This window comes from Phaethon aethereus, assembly GCF_964289735.1.
Source record: "Phaethon aethereus genome assembly, chromosome: 19".
In the NCBI taxonomy this organism is placed as follows: domain Eukaryota; kingdom Metazoa; phylum Chordata; class Aves; order Phaethontiformes; family Phaethontidae; genus Phaethon; species Phaethon aethereus.
In genome coordinates, this window is record NC_138595.1 from 12,286,757 (window position 1) to 12,304,661 (window position 17,905).

At 56.7% G+C, this 17,905-nt stretch overlaps 1 protein-coding gene across 1 annotated transcript in view; it reads left to right on the forward strand.

The window, feature by feature from the left end:
* Nucleotides 1-751: 751 nt before the first annotated feature.
* Nucleotides 752-17,905, forward strand: part of HIP1 (huntingtin interacting protein 1) — a gene marked incomplete at its 3' end in the record, with an annotated part of 50,791 nt that continues 33,637 nt past the window's right edge. Inside the window, exon 1 of the mRNA XM_082008497.1 lies at nucleotides 752-1,303. Within this exon, the coding sequence (XP_081864623.1) occupies nucleotides 1,187-1,303 (117 nt within the window). The 5' untranslated portion in view covers nucleotides 752-1,186. The remainder of the gene's footprint in view (nucleotides 1,304-17,905) is intronic.

Genomic DNA, 17,905 nt, shown 5'->3' on the forward strand with positions numbered 1-17,905 from the left:
CAGCTTGGATGACATAAAAGGCAAAGGCCCACACAACCTTCCTGTAGGCTGCGGTCACCCGCTCCACACTGACACCCCAGGGATGCCTTCTCCTGACCTCCTCCCAGCCCCAAGCAGGACTGTGAAGCCCTGAATCCATCACATATGCCGAGCAAAGCCTGACAAATGCTGCTCAGCAGGGGATCAGGAGTGCTCAGGCCAGTCAGCACACAGCACTCGGAAGGGCTGACCTGAGCCTGTGAGGGAGAGGAGGAGACGGAGGTGATGGGCAGGAGATCCGCACACAGAGAGCTCCCCGTAACCGCCCCAGGGAGCCAGTAGGGCCGCACACCTCTGTGCTCCCCCGAGGCCTGTTTATATTCTGGGCCAAGCTGTGGGAGGGGGCAGATGCCGCGTCCCGCTGTGGGGCTGGGCCAGGCCGGGACCCAGGGCAGGGCCTCAGCGCAGTGGGAGCGGCACAGGCCGCACGCCCGGGCCTGTGGGACCCCCCGGGCCCGCCCACGCAGGCCAGCTCCCGCCACAGCTCAGAGCCCTTCAGCCCCGGGTCCCCGATCCCCGGGGGGGTCGCTTAGCCCCGGGGCTGGGCCGGCCACCACTTCTTGGCTGGGGCCGGGGCCCGAGCGGCCTCGCAACCCGGCCCGAGCCCCCACTGACGCCCCGACCCTCAGCGCCTCCACCCACCCCCGCCAGGGGGCGGCAGGCCATGCACGGAGGAGGGGAGGGGCGGGGCAGTGGAGTGTGAGCGGCAGGCGCAGCGACCAATCATCGCAGCGCGATGGCATGGCGGCGTGACCACAGGCCTGAGGTGGGTGGTGCTGAGAGGGCGGTGCCTAAAGGCGGGACACAGGGCGGGACTCTCGCGGAGGGGCGGGAGAAGATGTTGAGTGGCGTTTGTCCAGACCAGTGAGCTTGGCGAACGTCACGTGAGCAGGCCGCCTGAGCCGGCTCGGGGCCGGCCTTCCCGGGGGCTTCTCCCGAATGGCAGTGGGGACGACCAATGAGAGCGAAGGGGCGGGGCAGAGGGCGGATCCGGCGGTGTGGAGGCGGGGCCGGCGGGCGTGCTCACGCGTGAGTGGCACGTAGGCGGGCCAATGGCGCGTGGTCCGGCCAAGCGGCGGCGCCGGAGCGGAGCGGTGGCGAGGGCGCGGCGCGGCGGGGCCGGAGCAGCGGCGGGCGCGGCGAGGCCATGGACCGCGTGAGCAGCTCCATGAAGCAGGTGTCCAATCCGCTGCCCAAGGTGCTGAGCCGGCGGGCGGGCGGCGGCGGCCTGGAGGCGGAGCGGGAGAGCTTCGAACGTGCCCAGGTACAGGGCGGGGCCGCAGGACGGGGTCGGCCCGGTGGGTGATGCCGACCGAGGGGGGGTGCCGCTCGAGGGGGCGAGGCAGGGCCGGAGGTGCGGAGCCCGCCAGGTAGCTGGAGTTGGTTCAGTCAGGCGGGCTGGCCGGCGTGGGAGGGGCTATACACGTGGGCGGGGCTTAATCGAGTGGGCGGGGTCCGTCCAGGTGAGCCGCAGGGGCGGGGCTGTCCCGCGTGGGCAGAGCTAGCTCGAGGTGGCCAGTAGGTCGGTGTTGGCACAACTGGGCGGAGTTTACACTGGTGGGCGGGGCTTGACTTGGTGGGCGGGGCTGACATTAGTGGGTGGGGTCGGCCCAGGTGAGCTGGGTTGGTTCCCATGGGCGGGGCTGCTCCGGGTGGGTGGAGGGTGCCGGGGCGGGGCTCGGCCTCGCGCCCAGGCCAGCGCCCTCTCCACCCTGGGCTCCATCTTGCGTCCTCTCCTCAGAGCCACCCTCAGGACACGAGAGCCCCTACCCTCCTCAGCCGGAGGGGACGTGGTGCGGCTCCGTGGTGAGCAGGGTCGGTCACCCCGCTGGGTGCTACCCCCAGAGACCTCCCGTGCTGCTCGGGGACGCCTGGCATGGGCCAGGGCCAGGGCCTGCCCCTGCAGGTGGCTCTTGGGAAGAGGCACCAACGTGTTGAAAAATTGTTGTAGTTCGCTCCCCAGCAGCGCCCAGAGTGTCTGGATGGGGCTGTTCTGCCCTTCACCTCTGTTCTAAGTGATGGCTCGGTGTCGTGCGCAGAGGGGAAGGTGGTGGCAGAGCTGGCCAGGCAGCAGGGGTGCTTTAGGGTAAAAAGCCAGCAATTTGGGGAAAGGGCATGCCTGGAGGCAGCTGGGGAGATGCCTGGGCAAGCCCCGGGGAGGATGAAAAGGGATGGATGGCAGCGGGAGGAGCGGGGCACAGCTCGCCCCTGCCCTGTGTCCAGGGATGGAAATAAAGGCGCAGCAGTGCCGTCCTGCCCTGCCGTGGGAGAGGAAGGGAAACTGAGGCCGGAGAGGGGCAGAGGGGGCAGGCAGCGGGATCGGCCGCTCTGGGAGCGGTGCAGGGGGGAGGAGGACCTGGATGAGACCAGAGCGGGGACAGCATGTGGGTGAAACAGCAGGATTTAAGGTTGAATGTGAGATTATGCACAGGGAGTCTTCTTACTTCCCTTGCTCAAGTTACCTCAAAAATCAATTATTTATAGCACTGGAGGTGGAACTGGGACTAGTTTGTGCATGCAATTGCCTGCCTGGTCCCACGTGTCAGCAAACGACCCCATGGGATCCCCGAAGCTGCCACGTGCTCCCTGAGAGCCGCTGCTCCCCTGGGAAGGGCAGACGAGGAGAGGGCGGAGGACTCGGCTGCAGGAGCAGCAGGCACGGCACCCACCACCATGAGCCCTCGTGCCGCCTGCCCCATCCATACTAGTTGGATTTAATCTTCCTTGTCCAATTTGCAGGCAAATGACACAGCATGTGTTTTTAGGAGCTCAGTCCCTGCCTGGCTTTTCATTCTTCTGTGTGTTCAGCTCTGTGCAATTTTCTTTCTTACTCCTTTCTTTTGCATAATTGTCTCTTTCAAGTTTAGGGAACTTGCCAGGCACCCCTCAGATCTTCCACACATTGGTCATCCACAGATTTGTCAAACTTCTTCTTTCTAAGTTTTTTTTATAGAAACTTTGTGGGTTTAGAGGTTTTTTTTTTTGAAAGTGACTTTTCTTAAGAAAAGTTTAATCTATTAAATGGCCTTTAAAATGAAGATTTTACGCACGTTTCTGCATGTACGGGCTCATTCCCTCCCCACCTCCAAACCTGCCTGTCTTGTGACAGCAGCACACTCACCAGGGAGAGTATTCTGGGTTAAAAGAACCTGAACAGGCAGAAGGTGTGTCAAAATGGCCCTTTGGTGCACCTGAATAACACCTACTTGAGTTTTGCACCAATTTATGTGGTTTGGGACTCAGCTTGGAAAAACAAGAACACCCTACGAAGCTCTGGTGGTGTGGGACATTCTGATGATGGGAAGGTCTGGTGGTGGCATGCTGTTGGTGGTGGTACGTTTTGGTGGTTGGATGCTCTCATGGTAGTGGGACAATCTGGTAGTGGGACACTCTCATGGAGGTGGGAAGCTTTCATGGTCGTCATCATCTTGCACAATGACTCTGCCTTGAGAATGTCTGTCTGTTGGCTTGGGGACAAATCAGAATAAATTCCCCGGTGGCTTCTTTTCTTCTCCCATGGTTGGTCAAGTGTCTCAGTTTTCCTGGTGATGCAAATGTGAGAAACCTGAGGACATGCTGAAACACGGTGTCCCTGCCGCTGTGCTGCTGCACGTGTCCTTGGCGCCTGCTGAGGGAGAGCTGCTCAGTGAGAACCATGGAGATAGAGCCATCTGGTTTGGACACATGCCCTTTTCTTTTGCCATCAATGCTGATAGTTTTCATGGGAAGTTGAGCAACCGGGACACCAAACCCTGCGGTTCTGCTGTCCTGCAGATGCACGGTCATAAGGGGTGCATCACTGCCATGGAGGGGACAAGTGTTATGACTGTCTCCCTTTTCTGGTGTTTCACTTGCTGTGATTCACCACAGCTCATTGCCTCAACCTTAGTAGAATAAATCTGTGGACAGAAGAAAGGTCACCAAGGGAGGAGAAAAACCACCAAAAGTGAAAATTCTGCTGTAGATTGAGATAAATGTTTGTATTTCACATGGTATCTGAGTCTGATGTTTGCATGCTCTGCCAGTTCTCCTGGTTGTATTGAGGAGCATGTCCTGGTGTCAAAGCTCTGCAGGAAAGGTCTGAAGGTTGGTACCTTCAGGTTGGTACCCCCTCCTTGGGTCTCCCTCCCCTTCTCCTCACTGCAGTTGTCCACAGCAGACATCCTTGTGCCATGATGGTGCTGAGGAGCAAATTTCATTCTGTGATGACTTGCTTGGCTGGTTTGGCAAAGACCAGATGTTCAGAGTTTGGATGAGCCAAAGTCTTGAGGGTGAAAATGGAGTCAGAAGGATGCAGGACTTCTGCAGGGCACAGAGAATGCACGCCAGGGTGATATGCCAGGCTGTGCTGCTTCTTCACTTGCGTTTTGGGCTGCCATGGGGAATTTCCCTTCATTCCCAGCAGGGTCGTGGCCAGCGAGGCCAGGTTCTGCTTCGCATCAGTGCAGGCAGAATTGCAGACTGACAGAGGTGGTGCTTGGCATCCCCAAGCACCAGCTGGCCCCTGGCGAGCTGAAGGTGTGGGAAGGTCTCCTTCCTGACCCAGCATGATTCTGCTCAGCTGCTCCTGCACTGGCCCTTTCCCTCTTCTGGGAAACCGAATGCTAGAGAGGGGCAAATGTGCTCAGAAAGCAAAGATGGGGGAAGTGCCCTTGGAGTCCCAGCAGAATGTGTGCTGAGCTCCAGTCCTTGTTCCTGCCCCTGTGGCTTCTGGGCAGAAGGAAAGCAGTGTGTTGTGATTGCATGTTGTCTTCTGGGCTGCAAAGACAACAACATAACTCTCCTGTATTTCCCCCTGTCCTGAGTGTTGCTCCAATGCCCCAGCCATGCTTTATCGTGAGCCATCATGCCCTGCACCACTGCAGGCTGCCTGGTCTGGAGGCGATGCTGGGTCCCAGTGATGAGGACATCTATGCAGAGCTGGTGGAGACAGTGCCTGGGGCTGTGGAGGGGGACACAAGTTTCATGCTTGTCCCCTAGAGCTTGTGTCTGCTGGGGCTTTGTGCCAGAAGATGTGGTGCCGCCTGGTACCAAGGCTACGTGCCCATCAGAGTCCCTGTGCACTTGTCCACTAGGGACAATCCCAAGGGCGATCCGTCCTCATAGTGGTGAGTGTTGGGAGAAGACACTTCTTACCCAAAAATCCTCCAGAAAATGTAAAAAACTTGCACTTTTATCTTCTTTGACTGAAGTTTTTTTCTGAGAAAGTCACCAAGTAGCAAAGAGAAATGTGGACCGCTTGCGTTGCCCGTGGCCAGCACTTTCTCTTGCACATTTGCATGCTGGGTCCTTAGGTCTGTGTGTTGCTGCTGGACCAGCAATAAAAGCAATTTATGACTCAGAAGTTACCCTAGAAAGACATATTTGCAGCAGAAGATGATTGCTGCTCTGTCTGCATCACTGCTCCTATCATAAGAGGTCCCTGATGTGGTGCAGAGCAGTGTGAAACCGTAGCTTGGGGCTTACTGGTGGGGAGGTGCAGCACATTCCCGGCGGGGAGATGCAGCATGCTGAACTCAGCCGATGCCACGTCTCCTCAGAAAGGTTTCTAAGGTCCCGAGGATCCATGAGCCATCCCACTGCCATTTTGAACGGGCTGGAAAGCCGTTTTCTTTCCTGCTTTGCTGCTGGAGGATCCCTCTCAAAAACCAGGCATGCAGAGACTATGTGGAAGAAGATGTATCGGGCACAAAGTGATGTCAAATGAAAGGTGTTTTTTTTCCCTCCCCCAGTGTTGGTTAGTAAACCCTTTTGATGTGGGAACCAAAGTTTTTCACAGCCAAAAGCAGGTTGAAAGCAGCTCTGTGCACACCCTGGTGCCTGTGATGGGCTATGCCACCTTTGGGCACTGTTGCAGCCCGACTGCTGCCGTTAATGCAATTAATCCCTTTCCCCCATCGTTTATATGATCGGGAATATGGCACCGTATCTCCCATCCATAGCAACCCTGTTGGTTTCGGACCAGACCTGGCCTGGTACGACTCGCAGTCGCAGAGGAAATACCATTTTACTACTGAAAAAAACAATTTTTGTGGTTCGGATGCTGCAGCCGCCGGCAGCTTTGCCAAGAACTTCAGTTCTTACACAGGAAATGAGGCTCCTTTCAAAGCACCAGAATGGGGCTATATATATAGCCTCTCTGAAAAGATATTTAAAGAAACATATTGACACTAGCAAGAACAGGAAAAAATAGCTCCTGGCTGCGGGGAGCGAGGGCTGAAGGCAGCTGAGCCCATCCTGGGGGCGTAGGTGATACAGGGGTTTAATTCACGGCGCTCTCATCTCCGAGAAAGTGAGCTCTTGTGCTTTGTGCTGTGTGAACCCCCATGCTTTGGGTCTCCTGTCTTTTAATCGGAATTAGAGGTACTTGGGATTGAATACAGCTTCAGCGGCGAAGAAATGAGTCATCTCATCTCTTTTAAGCAAGTCCCTCTTAGGAACTTATTTCAATCCTCAGGGAAAGAAAATAGTTGGTCTTTCACCAGATTAGGGGCTGCTTTTCTCTTTAGTGCAATCTGGGATGGAGGGGTTTGGTTTTTTTGAAACATGTGCAGAAATAACTGAGTTTTTTAATGTGGTGATGGACTCCAGGAGCGGGCAAGCCTCAGGAGGATAAACAGGTTTGGTGCTGAAAGTGAGGGGACTTCTGCCACCAAGTCCAGGGGGCTGCTCCAGGTGGGAACGTGATGTTTTTGGACCACCAAGCGATAAGGGGAGACCTTTTCTCAAATCATGCTGGAGGCTGAGCGGAGATGCGGGGAGACGTTGCTGCCCCAAAATCCCTTTGCCCCTCGCTCAGTACGTGCTGCCCTGACGGTTTCAAGAGGCTCTTTAAAATCTGATCTTTGCAATGCAAATCAGCATGAATGATGTGAGCCGGGGTGGTTGTCATTCAGTGGCTCTGCAGTTAGGAGAGAGCTCCCCACCAAGCATGTCCTGTGCTAAGGAGCGCGGGGGCTCTTGCCCTCTGAAATTCAGCCTGTTATCTCCATCCTCTTGCAAAGCTGGGGAGAAGCAGCCAGCCAGGCAGATTATTCTTACCAAATTCCCTGTCAGAGGACTCTGGACTGCGTGTGGTCCCCTCTGCCGGCACCAGCAGTGACCCTTGAGCCCAGAGAAAATGGTAGGGAGGGGCAGGTGGGAAGCGGGTGCCTATCACGAGGTGGGGGTGGCTTATCCCAGCTTTGCTCTTCCAGGGGAAAAAACTTCTGGAGAGACCAAAGTGAAGGGGCTGAAGCTGCAGGAGGGACAATTTTGGTCGAAGACTGAGAAGCCAAGGATGGGAAGAAGGTGCCCATTGCAGCTCCCAGAGCATCGTCCCATGGGTGTGACACAGGATCAGGCTGAGCATCACCTGCTCTGGCACCGTCTGGCATGCAGGCACCGAGGCGTGAGCCGCGGCACCCAAATGCCATGCCTGTGCTCATCCCATTGCCCGCCTCCGGCCATGCAACCCGTTCGCTGTTGTGGCTGGTGGACTAAAATGGCTGCCCCAGCCTTTGCAGAGATCCTGAGCTCAACAGACGCCCGGATCCTCGCACACGTGTATTCCTGAAATGGAAAACTGAGTGTATTCGTAACTCAAAGCAAGCAAGAACAGGGCAGTGGTTAAAGCCAGAGGTTGCCACATCTTTACAGGCTTGTTCTTGCACAAACCTGATACTTCAATTTTTAAAAAATCCTTTTTTATTAAAAAAATATTTTTTATTAAGAATATTGATAATCATGTTTAAAAAAACATACTCGGCACGCAGCAAGCAGTGCTGGGAGGGCCGGTGAGGACTGCCCCAGGGACACCCCGGTGCGGGCAGGAGAGGAGGCTTTGCGGGCAGCCCCGTGGCTCAGCCCTGGTGGGCTGGGTGCTGGCGCAGGGTGCAAAGAATTGACTTAAAACCCCTCTGTCCTAAAGGGATTCGGTCCCTCGCAGCTCTCCCCCACGGCTGACCCCCACTGGGGCAGTGGGGATGTGGGGCCAGCAACTGGGGGGTCACACAACAGCATGAGGGCTGGAGGAAGGGCCGGATCCTGGCCCTAATCTCTGCCACCAGCTTGGCTGATTTGTTTCCACAGTCGCCAAATAAGAAAACTTCCTGGGGACAGACTGTTCCCCGGGTGACAGCAGAAACCAGCAGCACAGCCGGTGTTTTAGCCCGGATGTGCGAGTCCCGGCCCACGGCTGGATTAATTAAACATTGTGTGCTGTTCCGGGCTAATCACAGTGGAAGGTAAATGATCCCTGGTCTACATGCAAAAGGTGAAGTTAGTTGCTCAAAGGCATATGCAGACATTTAATATTTTATCGTGGACTCGCAGGGTGGAAGGGACCTTCAAAGATTGTCCATTCCAACCCCCCTGCCGTGGGCAGAGACATCTCCCACTGCATCAGGTTGCTCAAAGCCCCGTCCAGCCTGACCTTGAACACTTCCAGGCATGAGGCATCCACAGCTTCTCTGGGCAACCTGTGCAGTGTCTCACCACCCTCATAGTACAACATTTCTTCTCACGTCCAACCTAACCCCACCCTCATTCAGATGAAAACTGTCTTAGCACACAGAGCTTCCTTTGTAACGGCAGAGTTTCAGTCCCTTCTTTGGTGGGACGTTTCAGTAGTTTGACAAGTCTCACGCCAATGGAGAGCATGTGGTGTAGGTTGGTTGTGGTCATGATTGGTGTTGTACCATGAGGACGGGCTTAGCCTTGTGGCTGCTGTAGGGTATGACCCTGGCCATGGCTTCCAACGTCTTCAGTCCAGCACAAAGATGCTCCCAGATGGTCCCAGTCCCCACCACAGGCTTTGAGGTGGGTATGTCCATCAGCTGTGTCTTGGAGCCTGTGCCCCTCTGCGGGGCTTGGCGCATGCTTGCTGATCCCTTCTTGCCTTGTCTTTAGCTGGCTGTGCCGGTTTGGCCCTCAGACAAGCAGACACCATTGCATTCTCTGTTCCCACCAATGCAGAAAGCATCAGCGCGCTGGCTGCAACAGCTGTGTCACTGGGAAATCAGGGAGCTCTAGAGCTCGCTCAGCTTTATGCAGCTCACAGTGAGGTTACCAGGCTTTTTTTATGGCATTGTCATGAAACTCAGGTTGTGAGGTTGACCTGAGTTGCCCAGATTTACCATCTTTTGAGTCTTGAGGTGGAGAAGAATCTTTGTTTCTTGGCTGTTGAGCAAACTAACAAAACTGCTAAGCGTGCTTGCAGATCAGATTGCCGAAGATGTGGTTACTTTATTCCAGGACTTTCACGATTTTACATGTCATTTTTACCTAGTCTGACTGGTAGCCAGCAATAAATCCCAGTTTAATACCACCAGCCTGTGCCCTTCCTGGGTGCGTTTTTGATCCTGCTGCCCCAAATGCTGCATCAAAGGCTGTTGGCATCTGGGTTTCTGTTCCCTGGGGGTTTCCTGGGGTCTGGTGTTCCCCACCCGGCTTTCCACCACGTTCACTGCTTTGCCAAGTGACCCAATTCCTGCACGGGATTGTGCTGCCGGAGGTGAGCCGGCAGGTGAGGCGCTGCCGCCGAGGAGAGCACGTTAAATATTTACCATGCAAAAAAGAGGCAAGTTGCAGCAAACAAAGGGACGCTTTGGGAGAACAGGCTTCTCTCGCTGGGGCCAGGCTGGAGACTTACTATTTATTGTTACCATTTGTCTCTTTTATTCCGTGCGAGCAGCTCAGTGCTCTCCAGAGAGTGCATGACATCGCTTTTTGTTTTAATTAGCAGATGCTGGCTGGAAAATAGTGTTTTCCAGTCATTGTGTTCACATGGAAGTGAAGAAGAATACAGGATTTTGCAAGGTGCTTGTGCCAGAATATCAGGGACACCCAGGAATTGGGTGTCCTGAGAGCCCAGAAAAGAGGTGATGGCATGAGTGCTGAGACCTCAACAGTAGGCCTCACTGACCTCGTGATGCACGTCCTGAGATACTGCTCCCACCAGGCAGCGTTCCTCCAGGAGCAGGTGTCTGGGCGCGGGAGGGCTCTGGGTATGGTTGCAAAGAGCAATGTGTGTCTTCTGCACAAGCAAGGTGTGGACCTCAGGTCCCCAGCCTGCTGCTGGTAAAGGTCACTGTTCATCCAGGTGTGGACTAAATGCAATCTCTGCAATCCACTGGATCAAGCACTGATCAGCACTTCTGCATCTCAGTGGGCTTGGCAGCAGGTCATACTGGTGCTGGCCCTTGCTCTTGCTGGTCTGTGGGCATCGTGGTTGTCCCTTTCCTCCTGAGCCACAGTTACTGTGTGCACCAAGCATGCTGTCTTCAGGTCGCTCCTTGTGGGCCACCCACTCCAGCTCTACAACCCTCAGAACTGCTCACAGCAAAAGTCCCACACCACCAATTAGTAGTGTGTGAAGATTTTCCAAGATCTTAAGGCAATGCTGAAGTGGAGGCAGCAGAAGACTTTGTCTTCTGTGTTGCGGAAGTCAATATAGACTAGGAATGGCTCCACCAGAAGAGATGACTTCTGCATTGAATAAATCAAAGAAGTCATTGAAAAAGTAATCTCTTCTGATGGAGCCATTCCCAGTCTGTGACCCAGGGGAGAACTGGTGTTGTCCTAGCCAGAAAGGTGTGGTGCACTTCACATGGGAATGAAATGTTCCGACACAGTCAGCAAGGTTCAGCTGCTTCCGTGGAGGCAAATACTTGTCTGCAGAGGGCAAAGGTAGGTGTTTCTGAGTTTGCTGAGTTTTACGGTCTCATTCTGTTACCTGGAATTTGCATGGTCTGGACTGTCCTGCTGGGATGCGTGGAGTGAGTGTTAGGTGAGGCTGTTAACCCCTTCGGCAGCCAGCCTGGGGAGTGGGGAGCTGCATTTCGATGTGGCTCGTTCCTCCCTGTGGTCCTGGGGGACACTTCGTGCCCTGTCTCTGCTCACCGTGGTACCTGTCACAGATGTTGGCGGATGTACCTGTGCCTCCCCCTAAGGACAGAGCGTCTCGTTGCTGCGGGGACCCAGGCTTGTGTTGGGGTGACAGGTGGGGAGTCACGCACAGCATGGCACGAAGCTGGACCTTCACCCTCTCTCCTCGCGCAGGAGGGGTGAGAGGTGGTGGGATGACTTGGGACACGGCACAGTCAACATTTTGGTGGGTGGGATCCAGCATGGAGTTTCTGCCGTGCCCCACAGCCCTCCCTCCTTGTGGGCACCTCAAAGGGTGACGTTAGCTGAGGAGTTGGGTTGAGCAAGACCATTGCCTGGCTTCGCTCATCTCCTGGTGAGATGCTTTTGGCCTCAGTGGGAGGGCACGCTCCTCTCGTGTTTGTCTTGCCGGCTATTGCAGTCCCGCTCCAGCTCTTTTTATAGCTCTGAAAGAAGTGCCTTGAGTTTCCGAGTTGTCTGGGAGGCCAAGCACACAGGGAGGAGTCGCAGCTAGAAATAGGGCTGCTCTCTGCTTATGCGTTCCAGTTTTATTATTTTTTTAGTTGAGATGTCCAAGTTTGAAGAGTCCCACTGCCGCAAGCGCTGAGCTGGGAACCATGTCCTGCATTTTTTCCACTCAGATTGGGTCTTCTTTCTCCTTTGCCTTATTCCCAGTGCCCTCACACCAGCCGTTGAGCCTCCTTGAGATGTCTTTCCCAAGGAAAGGTCTCTCACCCTGCCTGTATTTTCCGTAATTTCCCTAATTGCCGAGATATGACACCTCGGCACGGCTGGTTTGGCCAAAGAGCTCCCTGTGTGCCGGCAGTGTTGGCCAAAGCTGCAGCGATTAATAAAGTCTGGGGGGCGGATGAGCGATCAGGTATTTGCTGAAGCTGCTGGGTGGTGAGCGAAGAGCTCGGACAGAACGTTCAGCGATTTCTGCCCACTGGGAGGGAAGTGAAGCTTCGTCCGCTGCATGGACGCGAATAAACCAAACCAAAAAGGAGAGGACAATTCGTTTGACAAAACCTGTGGTTTTCAGCCCCTTAAAATTAGCTGGGACTTCGGCCGCGGCGCAAAGCCAGGGCAGGGGCGTGCGGGCAGAGCTGCCCGGCGGCTGCCCGAGGGCTGGCACAGGCTGCGCGGGCGCCCAGGGGAGAGGGACGTAATTAACTGCATCGCCCCGAGACTTCTCCGTTAATCCCTAAATACTTGGGTACCGTTTTGGGGCGTGCCATGGCTGCAGTCTACCCCGCTGAGAGGTTTTATCGCACAGGAAGCATTTCGGTCCCCGCTGCCTCTTGTCTGCTGGCCTCCGCAGCCCCGTGTGTGCAAGCGTCGTGCAGGCAGCAGGGCTGCGTCACTGGAGCGGGCTGACAGGGACATACCTGGGCAAAATTCATCTGAGGTCAAATCTGAACCTATTCTTTCTTCTAATCAGCCATCATGTGGAAATAGCAATTAGCCAGACTGTCCCTGTTAACGTCTTTTATGATTTTAACCCTTTTTCCTCCCTTTCTGCTGCATTCGCTAGCTCTGGGAGCAATTGCTTTCTAGTTCTCCAGCTTCTCTTCCCATCAGCAAGAAAAAGAGATTTTGCACATTGTGGAAATGGTAGGAACTACAGATTCCTATCAGAGGGGTTGAAGTCTGCCAGCTCCTTCCTTCTGATGATAAGCAAATATTGGGTATCTGATCCCAGCACCTCCAAGTTTCTTTCCAGCCTGCAACGAGAAGCAGTGCGTTTACTGCTTGGTGAAATAACCAACATCTTCCGAGCAGCGTGCGTAGACATGGCGAGAGCTTCTTTATTCTTATCTGAGGCATTTCCACCTTTTCCAGCCCTAGAGGGTAAGAAGGACTGGTGCTCAGCACCTTTGCATGACTGCCCCACGTAGTGACTGCAGCACCGCAGCAGCGACGCCCGGGCGGTCCCAGCGGCCTGGGTGCTCCTGTACACGCATCTCTGCTTCTCACCTGCATTTTTGCCTGGTCCTGGTGTTTAGTTGCAATGTGCTCTTCTCCCATGTAGCAGCATGGTGCAAATTCTCACCAGTTCTCACCATGTGGACTTCTGTTTCTCTCTGCGTCACCGGTGAGCACTTGGGTACGGCACAGGGGACTGGCTGTGGCAGCTGGGCTGTGTTCAGGGCTCTCCGGGTTGTTTCTGATAATATCAATCAGTAGATTTCTAGCACAATCTTCTTTATTTATCAAAAAATGTAAAAAAAGTCCCGATTCCCAGAACGCCATGGGAACACGGAGGCTTTTCTCCCAAGAAGCACTGGATGCGGCTGCTGTGGTCCTCGCTCAGCCATCTATCCACCTTCTTCCAGACAAGTCTGATCCTGTGGCTTCTGTGTCTGAGAGGCTGGCTGCCACTCACCGGCTTTCATGGGAGCCGCTGTCCCCACATCACGCCGGCCAGCCCTGTCACCTTCCAGCAGAGCACGTCCCTTGCAGGAGCATGCCCTGGGGGAGGTGAGGACCATGGTTCCCTGTGCTGGGCTGGCCTGGCAGTGTCTGACGATGCTGAACGGCGAAGGAGAATAAAATCAGGTGTGTTTAGTAGGATGTTTGATTTGAAGTACTTGGAAAACTGCAGGGCTTTGCTGGACCAGCAGGACCCCTTGTTGCCGTCTCTGGGAGGGTGGGCTTGAGTTGCTGCGCGAGCGCCGTATCACAGATGGGCTGACTGACGGCTTGAGGGGGGTCCTGCTCGCACTTCAGTTCCAGCTCAGCTGTCGGTACAGAGCCAGGAGCGCACGTGTTGTCTCTCGGAGCCGGTATCTCATTTTGGTGTCCTGTGAGCTCCCCTGGCACGATGCACACCCCGTGTCGCGCGGGCAGGAGGCAGTGATAGCATCGTGCATGCTCGGGGTGCTGTGATTTGCTTTCGAGAGCAGAGATTTCCCTCTCAGATTATACCCTCTGATTTCCTGAAACAACATGGAGATACGGGGACTGCCCTTCCCTCTGCCCTCTTTAGCTTTGGCAGGGGCATCCTCGGGCTGTGGAGCCCTCCAGCTGCCCTGCCTGCCTGTCCTGCACCGGGCTGGGGCTCTGCAGCGGCGGTGTGCGGGCAGGGCAGCGGTGTGCGGGCAGGGTGGCGGTGTGCAGGCAGGACAGAGGTGTGCGGGCAGGACAGAGGTGTGCAGGCAGGACAGAGGTGTGCGGGCAGGGCAGCGGTGTGCGGGCAGGGTGGCGGTGTGCAGGCAGGACAGAGGTGTGCAGGCAGGACAGAGGTGTGCGGGCAGGACAGAGGTGTGCGGGCAGGGCAGCGGTGTGCGGGCAGGACAGAGGTGTGCGGGCAGGGTGGCGGTGTGCAGGCAGGACAGAGGTGTGCAGGCAGGACAGAGGTGTGCGGGCAGGGTGGCGGTGTGCAGGCAGGGCAGCGGTGTGCAGGCAGGACAGAGGTGTGCAGGCAGGGGGCGGTGTGCGGGCAGGGCGGCAGTATGCGGGCAGGACAGAGGTGTGCGGGCAGGGCGGCGGTGTGCAGGCAGGGCGGCGGTGTGCGGGCAGGGCGGCGGTGTGCAGGCAGGGCGGCGGTGTGCGGGCAGGGCGGCAGTGTGCAGGCAGGGCGGCGGTGTGCGGGCAGGGTGGCGGTGTGCAGGCAGGACAGAGGTGTGCAGGCAGGGCAGTGGTGTGCAGGCAGGGCAGCAGTGTGCAGGCAGGACAGAGGTGTGCGGGCAGGGCGGCGGTGTGCAGGCAGGGCAGCGGTGTGCAGGCAGGGCGGCAGTGTGCAGGCAGGACAGAGGTGTGCGGGCAGGGCAGCGGTGTGCGGGCAGGGCGGCAGTGTGCGGGCAGGGTGGCGGTGTGCAGGCAGGACAGAGGTGTGCAGGCAGGACAGAGGTGTGCGGGCAGGGCGGTGGTGTGTGGGCAGGGCAGCAGTGTGCAGGCAGGGCAGCGGTGTGCAGGCAGGGCAGCGGTGTGCAGGCAGGACAGAGGTGTGCAGGCAGGACAGAGGTGTGCGGGCAGGGCGGCGGTGTGCGGGCAGGACAGAGGTGTGCGGGCAGGGCGGCGGTGTGCAGGCAGGACAGAGGTGTGCAGGCAGGACAGAGGTGTGCGGGCAGGGCGGCGGTGTGCGGGCAGGGTGGCGGTGTGCAGGCAGGGCAGAGGTGTGCAGGCAGGGCTGTGTCCAGGGCTCTCCTGTCCCCTGTAGCCATAGGGACAAGCACTGCCTTCCCTCCATCCTGCTGCGGAGGATGCATCATCCCGCTCGCAGGGCCGGAGGAGGCAGGGAGCAGGGTGGTGGGTGCAGCCCCCCAGTCCCCCGAGCTCAGCCCATGTCCCTGTGGGATCACATGTGGGTGAGCCGTGGGGCACCAGTGGCTCCCAGCGCAGGGGCATCACCTCCTGGCACCGGAGAGGCTCCCAGCGGAGCTGCTTCCCGCTGTCTGTGCACAGTCCAGGTGCCTCCCACCCCTTTTCCCCGTCCTGCCAGGAGGCACAGGCGTGTTTTCCACACCCGGAGCTGGCGTTTACGCTCTCGGTTCCTCTCCAGCCACAGTGCTGGGACTGGCGGGAGTGGGACAGTGCATCCCTTTCTTCTTAGGCTGGGAAAGCCAAAGGGCGTGCTGGCACACGCTCCAGCCAGCAGTGTTTGTTTTCGAACAAGGAAAATGAGTAAAAGCTAATATTTAGATCTCATGAAGGGATTTTGCAGCCTTTTGCATGGAACTGTGGCTGCGATTCCCCTGGTCGCAACCGTCAGACAGGCAGCCATAACGCATGAGACACAGTTTCCTTTATACGCTGGGGCTTTTTCCACCTCGGGCTCCACCCTGTGTCCCAGCGGAGATCCCTGCTCCAGCCCCGCGTGCTCCCTCGGCGCTTTCCACACCCAGCAAGCCGGCAGCGTGCCAGATGCTCACAGCCCGGCAAAGTCACGGAGCCCCTCGCGGGGAGCATCCACAGACACGGGAGAGGTGTTGAACATGGGGAGTGTGGCCCGCTAGTACTTTTTTAAAAGAGCATGAGGAAAGCTTGAGCTCGCATACCGGAACGGGACTGGTTCATTTTCAAGTTACACATCCATCGGAGAACATCCCCTGTTCCGCCTCTGTCCCATCCTGCCCCTCCGCACAGGGAACAGATGCCCCATCGCTGGGTGCTGAGCTCTGGTTACCGCCGGCAGCGTGTGGTGGCCTGGACACCAGGGAGGGCTGCTGGGGACCCGGGCTTGGCGACCGCGCTGGTGGCTTAACAGAGCTGGGGCTCGTTTCTAAAGTCCTGGGCGATCCCAGAGGGATGCACACGGAGCTCCATCCTGCTCCAGTGCTGACAGCTCTCTCTTGCCTTATGCTTAGGTCCCATATATTTATTAAACGTCTGTAGGCTTAGGTCCTATGTATTCAGTAAAAGAATATTTATTGATTATAAAGGTCAAACAGAATCACAGAATCACAGAATCATTAAGGTTGGAAAAGACCTTTAAGATCACCAAGTCCAAGCATCAACCCAACACCACCATGCCCACTAAACCATGTCCCCAAGTGCCATGTCCACACGTTTTTTGAACACTTCCAGAGATGGCGACTCCACCACCTCCCTGGACAGCCTGTTCCAATGCTTGACCACTCTTTCGGTGAAGAAATTTTTCCTAATATCCAATCTAAACCTCCCCTGGCGCAATTTGAGGCCATTTCCTCTTGTCCTATCACTAGTTACTTGGGAGAAGAGACCAGCACCCACCTCACCACAACCCCGTTTCAGGCAGTTGTAGAGAGCGATGAGGGCTCCCCTCAGCCTCCTCTTCTCCAGACTGAACACCCCCAGTTCCCTCAGCTGCTCCTCATAAGACTTGTGCTCCAGACCCCTCACCAGCTCCGTTGCCCTTCTCTGGACATGCTCCAGCACCTCAACATCCTTCTTGTAGTGAGGGGCCCAAAACTGAACACAGGATTCGAGGTGCGGCCTCACCAGTGCCGAGTACAGGGGCACGATCCCTGCCCTGCTCCTGCTGGCCACACTAGTGCTGATACAGGCCAGGACACTGTTGGCTTTCTTGGCCACCTGGGCACACTGCCGGCTCATGTTCATGGCTGCCAACCAGCACCCCCAGGTCCCTTTCCGCCGGGCAGCTCTCCAGCCACTCCTCCCCAAGCCTGTAGCGTTGCATGGGGTTGTTGTGACCAAAGTGCAGGACCCGGCACTTGGCCTTATTAAACCTCATACAGTTGACCTCAGCCCATCGATCCAGCCTGTCCAGATCCCTCTGCAGAGCCTTTCTGCCCTCATAATGGCAGAGATTTGGATGCTGGGAGTGAGCTCTGTCCTTGCTGGGGGAGAGGGGAGCAGGTTCATCCACAGGGTATCGTCCCGGCACTGGTCACCTGCTGTATGCAGAAGGATGCTGAGCGGTGAATTAAAAAGTCATTTTTATCTGTCATTTGGACATCAGTGTGTTTGCTCTACCGTCTTCCTCCCGGACCGAAATGGGCCCCTTGATCCCACTGGGTCTGGTGGGAGGGAGACGAGCCCGCTGCCCCTTTGCAAAACCGCAGCCCTGTGGAGCCCACGGCACGCTGGCACTTCTGGGAAGCAGCTCTCTGGGCAACGGGGAGGTGCAGAGAGGCCTCGGCGGCCGGGTTGGGGGGTGAGAGAGCTGGGAAGTGACCTGCGACGCCAAAGGGAGTGCAAAAGCCTCCGGGAGCACGAGGAGGAGGAGGCGGCGTTGCTGCGAGCCGGCGTCACCCGCTTTGCCCCGACCTCTCCCTGCAACCGCGCGGCGCTTAAATGTGAGTATACTCGGAGCCGGAAACTTTCCCGTGGCTGTAAATATGTTGCCCATTTCCTATAAATACTTCTGCCGCTGCCCGTTAGCTAGAGGCAGGCTCGGTGTCTGCAGCCCTCCGCGTCCCTCCAGCACTGCTTTGCAGACTGCAGGCAGGGTCTGGCAGGGGTCTGGCAGCATCTGGCCCTGTAGGGTGGGGTCCGGCCACAGGGAGCACATGCGCTGTGGCATTTCCCAACCTATTGCATCAGGTGTTTTCATTTC